This window comes from Vollenhovia emeryi, unplaced genomic scaffold (genome assembly GCF_000949405.1).
Source record: "Vollenhovia emeryi isolate VEMERY1.0 unplaced genomic scaffold, V.emery_V1.0 DF939141.1, whole genome shotgun sequence".
NCBI lineage: Eukaryota > Metazoa > Arthropoda > Insecta > Hymenoptera > Formicidae > Vollenhovia > Vollenhovia emeryi.
In genome coordinates, this window is record NW_011967225.1 from 841,740 (window position 1) to 851,379 (window position 9,640).

At 47.3% G+C, this 9,640-nt stretch overlaps 4 protein-coding genes across 7 annotated transcripts in view; 2 read left to right on the forward strand and 2 right to left on the reverse strand.

Annotated features, from left to right (window-relative positions):
* Positions 1-725: 725 nt before the first annotated feature.
* On the reverse strand, positions 726-2,491 carry LOC105566952 (transmembrane emp24 domain-containing protein 2). The gene is made up of 3 exons (XM_012021407.1): positions 2,128-2,491; positions 1,261-1,607; positions 726-1,184 (listed from the first exon to the last, which is right to left on the reverse strand). The coding sequence occupies exons 1-3, from the start codon at positions 2,252-2,254 to the stop codon at positions 1,035-1,037; spliced, it is 624 nt and encodes a 207-aa protein (XP_011876797.1). The 5' UTR covers positions 2,255-2,491; the 3' UTR covers positions 726-1,034.
* A 1,027-nt stretch (positions 2,492-3,518) lies between these two features.
* Positions 3,519-5,995, forward strand: LOC105566954 (alpha/beta hydrolase domain-containing protein 11). Its single transcript, XM_012021411.1, has 4 exons — positions 3,519-4,230; positions 4,294-4,450; positions 4,611-4,976; positions 5,222-5,995. The coding sequence occupies exons 1-4, from the start codon at positions 4,115-4,117 to the stop codon at positions 5,537-5,539; spliced, it is 957 nt and encodes a 318-aa protein (XP_011876801.1). The 5' UTR covers positions 3,519-4,114; the 3' UTR covers positions 5,540-5,995.
* LOC105566953 (protein unc-119 homolog B) lies at positions 5,575-8,451 on the reverse strand. Of its 3 annotated transcripts, none has more exons than XM_012021410.1 (5): positions 7,998-8,451; positions 7,631-7,744; positions 7,067-7,366; positions 6,297-6,398; positions 5,575-5,928 (listed from the first exon to the last, which is right to left on the reverse strand). In XM_012021410.1, exons 1-5 carry the CDS (start codon positions 8,137-8,139, stop codon positions 5,921-5,923), a joined length of 666 nt encoding a protein of 221 aa, XP_011876800.1. In that variant the 5' UTR covers positions 8,140-8,451; the 3' UTR covers positions 5,575-5,920. The 3 variants fall into 3 exon arrangements, with proteins under 3 accessions (XP_011876800.1, XP_011876798.1, XP_011876799.1); XM_012021408.1 differs by having other exon boundaries at positions 5,575-6,192; XM_012021409.1 differs by having other exon boundaries at positions 5,575-6,398; positions 7,998-8,448.
* A 308-nt stretch (positions 8,452-8,759) lies between these two features.
* LOC105566956 (serine/threonine-protein kinase mTOR) overlaps positions 8,760-9,640 on the forward strand; it is a 12,310-nt gene continuing 11,429 nt past the window's right edge. The window contains exon 1 of one of the 2 annotated variants that reach the window (XM_012021414.1): positions 8,760-9,087. The gene's annotated coding sequence lies outside the window, so the exon portion shown is untranslated. The remainder of the gene's footprint in view (positions 9,088-9,640) is intronic. The other variant, XM_012021413.1, reaches the window with a different exon arrangement.

The following is a 9,640-nucleotide window of genomic DNA, read 5'->3' on the forward strand; positions in this document are numbered from 1 at the left end:
GGGTGTCCCCCTTCGTCCCCCCGTCTATCCGTCGGCGAATCTCGGCGAGGCTCTCCCGCCCCGAGGATCGGGGGCGTCACGTTCCCGATCAACGTGCTCGCACACGTGTCGCGAACGTAATCGATAACCCGTTACGTCATCGCGTACGCGTCGCTTTGACGATGCGGCCGCCTCCCCCTCCCCCCCATCGTGCTATCTTTGTATGGGAAAAAACGTACCGACGTCGCGACACGAACCCGTCGAGCGTCCCAGCGCCAATACGGTGATCGCCATCGATTAGCCCGTACCCTCTTAACGTCCTCACCCTACCCCCCCCCCCCGCCACGCCGCCGATCGAAACGACACGCGCGATCGGTCACCTTAATTGCGGCAGATTCTGTTCCCTTTTCCCGACCAGCGCTCAACGGGGTAACATTAATTGAAGGCCTTTACGCCACGAAACGCTGCCGCCGAGGAAAAATGTCAGGCTCTGCCCCGACGATCGTTATCGCGTCCCTCGCGCGTTTTTCTCCCCGCAGGAAATCGTCCCTGCCGATTGACTCGTCCATTATCGCGCCGGGCGAATGCCGTTAATTAGACACGCGCGACAGGAAGGACGATCGGCAACGAGCCGGTTTCGGGCGAGGACCATTAGGCCTTTCAGCCGCGTCGCCGGTCGAAGTTTTACAAAGTGTAAGATGGAGCTACGGATACGCGTATCGCCCGCCGAATACAATCACCGACAATTACAGAAAGATGCGTGTGTATTTTTTGTTTTCCCCTCGTTATTACAGACATGTTTCACCTCTTCTCGACGTTTCCCAACGTCGAGTCCTCGCCCCGGTCTCTCGCTCAGTTACAAGCCGACTCGCTCGTTAGAAACTATACACAGATGTAGGAAATACCTTAATGCTAGCGATGCACAGTTTCGAACCTCGACGAAGTGGTGAGCGCAGTTTGCCGCGGCGACGGCTTATCGTGAATGAGATATATAATTTAATTACATAGAAAAATGTACAATTGATTCACGTAGTGTATCATTAGTTGTCCCTAAGTTACACGATTCTCCGAACCTCGAAGAATCGCTTCAAGTAAAAGATCTGCCCTATCGTCACGCAGACGAGCACCATGGCCTCGAAGAACGCCCACACCACGACGCGGAAGTTTGTACTCTCGTTGATCGCCCTGTGATTGCGATCGCGGACCTGCAAACAATCGCAAGAGACGTGAACGATCCGTGTCGCTTCGACGAAGGGGCGTCAAGCCACCCGCGTCAAGTACCTGCATGTACTCCTGCTCGTTCTTCACGCCCCACAGGCTGGTGCTCAGGTCTTTAATCATGTCGTCCAGCTTGCCGTGATTGCCATCGCCGTCCTGGCCCTCCGCGCCGGCGTTCTCCTCGGCCTGCTTCGGATTCTCGCCGATGTCCATATTGAACATGACCACCTTCGGCGTCATCGTGCTCTTCTGATTGCTGAAGCAGTAGGTGTAAACGCCCGTGGTGTGCGCGGCGAACGTGTACTTGCCGCTGCTCTCCTGCTCGCCCTGGTAGATCATTCTACCGTCGGGTCCGACGATCTTGACGTCTATATCCAGGAACCCGCCCTCCGCTATTTCAAACGTGAGGCCTGTAAAACGTAAAAATTATGTCCTGACAGAACGCACAGGTTTCCTTCCAATTCACTGAAATTGGAGTTCTTTTGAAAATGATCGTTTTTCTCAACAATAGTAAAAAGTTCTCAATAATAGTAACAGTAAATAGTCAACCGAAAATCTTAGGCGGCCGTTTCAGACGAGACAATCACTTAGCTCTTCGTTGGCACACAATTAGCGGAATGAAATAAACGGGAATTGTGCATCACGCCAAGTTTCCTTAATCGGCATAAACTTTCACGAAATGGAGATGTTCATACAAAAATCTGTACAGATCTAACGCCAGTGAAGAAAGTAAGGAAATCGGTAAGGTAGGCATTATTAAAAAATATTATTAAAGAAACCGATAAAGTAACAACCATCGTGTAACAATCGACGAGACAAACGACGGGATTGATTCTGAATTGACTCGCGCCAATGTCGTCGCGAAGGAAAAATAAAAAAACCGCTCGCTCAAGTCGCCGCGAGAGCGACGGAACGCAGTAGAAAACTAACCCATCTTGGTGCCAAATTCGACCTTATCGAAGAAGCATTCCTCGGCGTGGGCGTCCACGGTGATGAAGTAGGCGCGCACGCTGGCGACAGAAACGACGAGGAACACGCACGAGCTGAGCCAACTCATTTTCTTCGCTCGAATTTCACCGTGTAATCATAAAAGTGACATATGCTTCTCGCGACCCGTACGCACCCCGATCGGCTCGCCACTTCACAGCGGCATGATGTTGCTACCACAGCGCCACGTACGCACGTCGCCACGTATCGCAAACGGCAAACGCCGGAGCAGGAAGTCTGTTCTTTTCAAGTCCGTACAAGATTTTTACCAACGGACGGAGAGTTTGCACAGACTGTTTGACGTACGCGTATCAAACGGCAAATTAACTATATATAAGACCAAGAATGGATATTTTCAGTGCATATATAGTATGTATATTTTTTCCAAAAAAATCCCGAACGTGGAAATAAATTTTGGAATACTGTCACACATTATGAGAAAAGAAACAGATAAATATGAGGATATAAATGATACATTTTTTTAACACAAAACATCTGCGTCAAATCAAGAAACATCTACATGTCTTATGTTATTCTGTGATATTTTCCTGTCTATGACGATATAAACGTACGTTGGGCCTCAGCTATATAAGAAGGGTATAATTTATATTTACTAATCAATAATCCTAGTTTATTATTCCGATATGTCCAATTATTTATGTATAATTTAATGGCTAATACCTGAGAACAGATGTTTATTTCTCTTTGTATATATATATATATATACAGCACCATAAATAAAATCGATTCTGTGTGGGGTGGAGTCCCGCGAGATTTACAATATTTGGGGCCTATTTATTACGCTGTCAAAATTACTGGTTCTATTAAAACGTGGTCCATCATTTTGAAAATTGAATTTGATACCAACGATGGAGGAGGTGCAGACAAAATTGCAGTCATTTAAAGGCAAAGTGAAGTTAAAGAAACATTCCATAGGATTTATAAGTGAGCCTAATGATATGTATGATCCTGTATATGAAGAGTCTGCCATGCATAAAGAAATAATTGCTAATGCTGCAGTAACTACGCTCAAAAGCTTATTTTCTCATATATTGTTACTTACTGTCTGTTGTGATTTACAATATGGGATAAATACAATTCAAGCATTAAATGACCAGAGTATAATATACTCTCTTCGTTTAATGCTTGAACAGTATTTTTTCCATACTGCAAATCTCAAGTATCTCAACAGACAGTAAGCCTTTTATACTAATACGGGACGATTTTTACTTACGAGAAAGACGCGCCGGTCGCCACGTCGCGGCAGTATGTGGTACTAGTGCTATCTGTTCAGGAGGGAATCAGGCGTATCGGGATTTCGTTGTGACAGCAAATGTATATACTTCGAAGCTTCGGAGTTGCGAAGCTTCGAATAATTAAGACCACTAATTTGGACAGCCAATCAGATCTTTATCTTATTTGCACGTCTCTTTCGAAAAGAGAAGTGTATCGGTTATTCTCTTCTTTTCTTTTCAATCCGGAGATTGTTAAAATAAAAGCAAATAATGCTAAACGTTCTAAAACGATGATAACAGTAAGATAATACGGGACACAAAATGTCGAAATCGTGATAAAAGTCTGTCTCGAATCTCCGATTTAAACGAAGTGCAATATTTAAAGTTAAAATCGACAAATTGACGCGTGGGACCGGCGTTTTGTGCAAATCGGCCTTGAGCCGTTTAAATCCGAACAGGAAGAAGACGAATCGGATTCACTCGCGACGCTCGCACGCAAGGTGACACACGCTGCAATCCGACGAGGGACAAACGAAAAACCACGTTGCAAATCGAGCACGCGCGCGCGCGCGCGCGTGCTAAATCAGTTTTGGCCAACAATTTATAAATAGCAACCATGCGCGCTATCAGAGGCCTCTGTGATTGTTAGATAAAGAAACGGGAGGTACGCGCGAGTGTATTGGCATCCGACGATAATGATAGGCCGAAATTTATCGCCGTTCCTTCCGTGGAGAAAACCCGCCGCCTTGCCCCGCTCGGCCAAGAGCCTGCACTCCTCCTGCCGCCAGTGTCTGCGTAGCAACCTGCTGCTGTAAGTATTCCCGTTCCGATCGATTCGCGGCGTCGCGCTCCTAACCTGTTTCCCGCCTCGCAGGACCGTGCCAGTGAAACTCGCCTACACCTCGTACGAGTCGGTGAAGGAGCACGAGCAGGATGCGAAGGAGCCCGTCATAATAATGCACGGCCTCTTCGGCTCGAAAAACAATTGGAACTCGCTGTCGAAGGCGATCCACCAAAAGACCAAGCGCAAGGTAGTTCTCCCTGGTAATCTACAAAAGGCAGCTAAACGTGGATTACAGTGGGTTTTCTCAAGTGTCTCTTGACATAGAACGACTATGTTTCGCCTCTCGGATAGTTGTTAGTAGTCTGCGAAGGTAACGCCGTGCTGCGCTTAAGAATGTGGATGCACAGGTCATAGCGGTGGACGCCAGAAATCATGGTGATTCTCCGCACTCGACCAACATGGCGTACAAGGACATGGCGGGGGATGTGGTTCAGCTGTTGAGCGACCTAGGCCTCGAGAAAGCCGTCCTGGTTGGCCACAGTATGGGCGGCTCGGCCGTCATGTATACAGCCCTCAACTTTCCGCAACACGTCGAGAAGCTGGTGGTCGTCGACATGTCCCCTGTGAGAACCAGCCCGAATCTCATGCAGATGGAGAGGATCTTCGAGGCCATGCGCCTGGTGCTGGTGGACGGGAGTCTGACCTTGTCGAAGGCGCGCAAAACCGTGGACCAGCAGCTGGCCAAGTCCATTAAATCCAACTCGCTGCGTCAGGTAGGAAGACTCCCTCTTGTTTCACGCTCGCTGTACAGGGGCCAGTTTCACAAAACGTCGGTCAACTGTTGACCGGAGTTCAGTCGACTCCCTGTCTCGTTTTATCTTATCATCTAAAACGAGACAATCAATTGAGCCTCGGCGAGCAGTTAACGGACGTTTGCGAAACTGGCCCTGTGAGAACTGCATTTGTATTGCGCAGTTCATTTGACGAACCCTAGACAGTCGCGTTTTGTATTGTGCAGTTCATACTGACGAACCTGGTGGAGGCGGACTCGGGCAAGTTCAAGTGGCGAGTCAATTTACCGGTGCTGGAGCAGGCGTTCTCGACTCAGTTAGCTGTGTTTCCCAACGTAGGCTCGAGGATGTACGTAGGCCCTACGTTGTTCATAGGCGGCTCCGATAGCGATTACATTCTGTCGAAGGACCACGACGCGATCAAGAATCTGTTTCCCCTGGCGGAATTTCATTACGTGGACGGGGCGAGCCACTGGGTCCACGCGGATAAACCCAACGAGTTCGTCGAGCTTCTAACTGCCTTCATCAATTACTCGGCCTTGTGACATTCATTATTGTATAAAGAAAAAGTCAGAAATTGTCCTTTGTAAATATATTGGTGTATTTTAGATCAACTCCACAATATTGCAGAATGTGAAAAGTATTCAAACAATAGTCGTGTAAAGAGTGAACAAAGAGACTGCAAGTTGTATAATTGCGGCAGAAAAGCGCCGTTGAGCGTCGAAGAACGCGATACCTAAATCAGTTTTCCCTCCGTCGCACATGTTGCCGCGTAGGCTGTATACTTGAAAGATTAAGAAAGCTCGTGGAACCAGATGTAATTCCACTCGGAGGCCACGTGTGTCAGTGCGCTACATGTGCTTGAACGAGCGATACTCGCCGCCGGCGGACGCATCGTGCGAGGACAGACGCCGTCGAAGCGCATTCTATAAAACTAAATATCACTCTGATTCGATAATAATTTATAAATAAAACGTCGTTTCCTTTATACTAAAGAAAAATAGGAACTATGTGTCTTCAATTTATCAACAAATCAAGTGTAGCCTTAGATCAAAGCGTCTCCATTGCAACAGCACTTAGCGTGTTCAGGGACCAATGATGATCCGCAAAATTTTTAAGCTCGTTTTGTTTTCTTTTGTGCCAAAAGACGAAAACGTCAAACGCTAGCCGAATGTGCAAACCGATCGCCTCATCGTCGCTGTAACACGTAACTGTGATATACTTTTATAATTCTATATATCACTTGCAATAATACTAATCAACAAACCGCACATTACAATACGTCGTGCGTTGTATGCCCACCGTTGTATGCGTAGTCGGCCTTATTGTGCATCACAAGCTGATTGTCGACGAAATAAAATGAATCGGATCGCGTCTCGAATGGGCTGGCGATCATTTCGGACACTGTAAAGACACATACGCCGTTCAGAATTACGATTGTCCCGTACAATCTCAGCAGGGTTGGGAAGTAACTTGTTACTTGTAATGAAGTTAGTTACTTTTTGTTTGTGTATTAACTTAACTTCGTTACTTTCTTTCCATCTGTAACTGTAAAGGTGTCCGTACACATTCCGGAGATCCTCTGAGGAAAGACTGTGCAGTCCTGGCCTTCGGGATCTCCGAAGCGTGTGCAGTAGAGAACTGCGCAGACTTGGCGCACTGTTCAGGACTGCACAGTTTTTTCTCAGAGGATTTCCGGAATGTGTATGGGTACCTTAACTCAACCCAGTTACATTAATAGTTGCTTAATATACTTTTTAAACCTTCGCAGATCGCACTAGGCCTTGCATTTGCGCATAAACGCCTTTATCGACACTTTGCAATTCAAATGCAGATTTGATACTTTTATTTTCGTTACAAGAAAGTAACTGCCCAGTAACGATTCGTTACTTTTCGAGTAACCGTTGCTGTAACGCGTTACTTTTCAGAACTGGTAACTTGTAACTGTAACTAGTTACATTTTTAGCGAAAAGAAAACTGTAACTAGATATTTTTCTAAAGTAACTTTCCCAACCCTGGATTTCAGGCAAATATCATTGGCGAGCTCGGCGGAATTTCTTTCGCCGACTTACCTAGATCCGCAGGCAACGTTGGAAACTCGTAGATGTGTTCGCACGTGTTCTTGCTGTTCGGTATGCAAAATCCGAATTGAAAGTCGAAGGTCTTCAGCAACCTGTCTCGGAAAAAGTGCCGCTCTATCATCCGGAAGTTATTGATCGGCTTAGGCCCGACTAGAAATTCGATGGTCGCCCCGACCGTCTTCAACTTCAAAAATTGCGGCGTGAATTGATACCGCACGAAGCGACCCGTGTTCGCGTCCTCAGATCCGAGTTCTTCGCAATCTGGCTCTGGATCTTGATGAACGTCGCATTCTGCAAGGAGAAATAAAGCACGATTATTTAGTGCGATTAATGTCTGAAGTTCGCAATAGATACTCCGTTTTTTTCAGATTAAATATTAAACTTTACATACTGCACAGTTTTACATTGCAAACATTTACAAAATCGTGATCGTTGATTCAGAAACGAATACATTAGACAACAGCATTGTAAATTGATTCAGGACTTCGAATGCTGTCTTCCACTTAATTGTCACAGGTAATTGCAGAGAAAACGTGATATGCGAGTGTTACGCACCGCTGGCAGGAGGCTTCGTTATCTCGAACAGTACGGCGCCAGTTTCTAGATCCCTAATCTGGAATCTCGTGAAGTCTATGTCGTAGACATTGGCTTCGGGAGAGCAGAGATATTCTGAAAACGTATTGTTAATTAGATTTCGGATGGTTCGACAGGCAACGAGTACATACAGTTGTGGTCAAAGGCTGTCCAACGTTTTATGGTGAATCTCGGGGAATACAGTCTATCATGCGAGAGATTGTAGCTCTTGCTCGCGGATACGCGCACGCATTATTAGAGCAAAGGAATGATAGAAACGAATATCTGTGCAATGATATACGTGCAAAGATTTCTAAAACTTATTTAAATACCAAGCGGGGAAACGTACTGTCCGTAATGGTGGGCAACCGGAGCACCATCTCTGGCGTCCAGATCGGAGCACCCTCGACACCAGCGTCGGTGCCGTTCTCCGCGCTGTACGGCGCGATCGTTCGCGCCTCGCTCGACTTGTTCTCGCTGTCCACGCTCATAATTTATTCACGGGGCTCGAACGTACGGGGTAGACGGCGGTTCGGCATTCGGTCGAAACGGGAGGGGGATTGGCCGGAATGTAAATTGACGACGGCAGCGTTGATCGGCGCCGATCTCGCCGGGGCCAGGCACTCTGTCGCACTCGGTTCACCGCCTCGCCGTCGGCTCGTTGGTCGCGTCGTCACGGACGCTCATCCTAGAGTCCTCGGCGGTCATTACCTCTTTCGCGATTCCCAGATTCCCAGGTGTAAACATCCTGCGGCGAGGTGATTCGTAGAGGCGCCTGTCGGTGCCGAGGAGCGACGTCCCGCGCGCATGTGTCCACGTTGACGAACGAGATTGGCCGCTCAGCGAGCGCCTCGCGCCGATTGGATTGCACTAGCTTCGAGAAATGTGTAGCCAATCGACTCGCAGCTATTCCATAAAAGCTGCAAGTTGATTGGCTACACATTTCCCGGAACTAGAATTTGGACCAAGTTCCAGCATCGTGGACACAGGCCTTTAGATGATACACTCGGGTGGCGTTTTCAAACGCGACTGCCGAGTGCGCGAGCGCCATAACCTGACCTAACCCTAACCTGACCTGACCTCTGATCCAACCTGAGATAATTGCGCGATAGTGGTGCAGCGTAGCCACTTGGCCTGCGTAGCATCTTCGCTTTTGGGGTTATAATCCGCACGTACTCTCCGGAAGAAATATTTCTTTTCCTGAAAATTTGCATTCGCAGGACGTAACAAGAGCTTCGCGACTTTATCGTTCGTTAACGCGCAACAAATGTGAGCCGCGGTGTTGTGAGAAACTGCGGTGTACATCGGGGATCAAACATGTGACCGTGTACGGTAACCGCTTCATGGCTACGCCGTAGTTGTTATCCGTCACGGGGATGAAGGCGTCCGTATTGCTGGCGACAATGCTGTGCCGCGGGCAGGGATCCACGTAGTGCCAAGTAAGTTCCAGACGTCACGATCGACGCTTGGACTTCGTCGCCGATTAATTACCATACGGCAGTAAACAGCGGTCTACTGCGAGACGTCTGAGAGTATTCGTTTCCTTTTTTATGAATTTTCCCTGTATGGGAACGCCATCGGTCTTTTTTCGGTCACAACTTGCGGCTATTTCATAAAAGCTGCAAATTGATTGGCCACACATTTCTCGGAACTGGAACTTGGACCAAGTTCTAGCATCGTGGACACAGGTCTTTACTGGGCATTACTAGGTATTTTTGGGACACTAGTTTGAGCATTAAGGCTATTCTACAATTGCGTAAACGTGGTTGTTAGCGGTTGTACAGTGTTGTAAAACACAGTTTTAAACTAGCATTTCCGATTGTAAAGCCTGTTGTAAAAGATGGCTGAACTTGATCTTTCACGACTACAACGATATAGGACGTAAAAGCTAACTAATCATTCATTTCAATTACGACGTATCTCACTCTATTGTATATTACTTTGATGTACAACACTTACTACTACTTCTACTCCTACAACCCTACAACTACG

Bases quoted from the DNA above. Each gene is read 5' to 3' on its own strand.
- LOC105566953 (XM_012021408.1), bottom strand. From the start codon at position 8,139: ATGAGCGTGGACAGCGAGAACAAGTCGAGCGAGGCGCGAACGATCGCG. The intron at 7,367-7,630 runs GTGCGTAACACT...TTCTCCTTGCAG, and splicing joins AACGAAGCCTCCTGCCAGCG to AATGCGACGTTCATCAAGAT. The intron at 6,399-7,066 runs GTAAGTCGGCGA...GTGTCTTTACAG, and splicing joins AACGTTGCCTGCGGATCTAG to TGTCCGAAATGATCGCCAGC.
- LOC105566952 (XM_012021407.1), bottom strand. From the start codon at position 2,254: ATGAGTTGGCTCAGCTCGTGCGTGTTCCTCGTCGTTTCTGTCGCCAGC. The intron at 1,608-2,127 runs GTTAGTTTTCTA...TACGTTTTACAG, and splicing joins CGAATTTGGCACCAAGATGG to GCCTCACGTTTGAAATAGCG. The intron at 1,185-1,260 runs GTACTTGACGCG...GATTGTTTGCAG, and splicing joins ACGAGCAGGAGTACATGCAG to GTCCGCGATCGCAATCACAG.
- LOC105566954 (XM_012021411.1), top strand. From the start codon at position 4,115: ATGATAGGCCGAAATTTATCGCCGTTCCTTCCGTGGAGAAAACCCGCC. The intron at 4,231-4,293 runs GTAAGTATTCCC...CCCGCCTCGCAG, and splicing joins CTGCGTAGCAACCTGCTGCT to GACCGTGCCAGTGAAACTCG. The intron at 4,451-4,610 runs GTAGTTCTCCCT...GTGGATGCACAG, and splicing joins ACCAAAAGACCAAGCGCAAG to GTCATAGCGGTGGACGCCAG.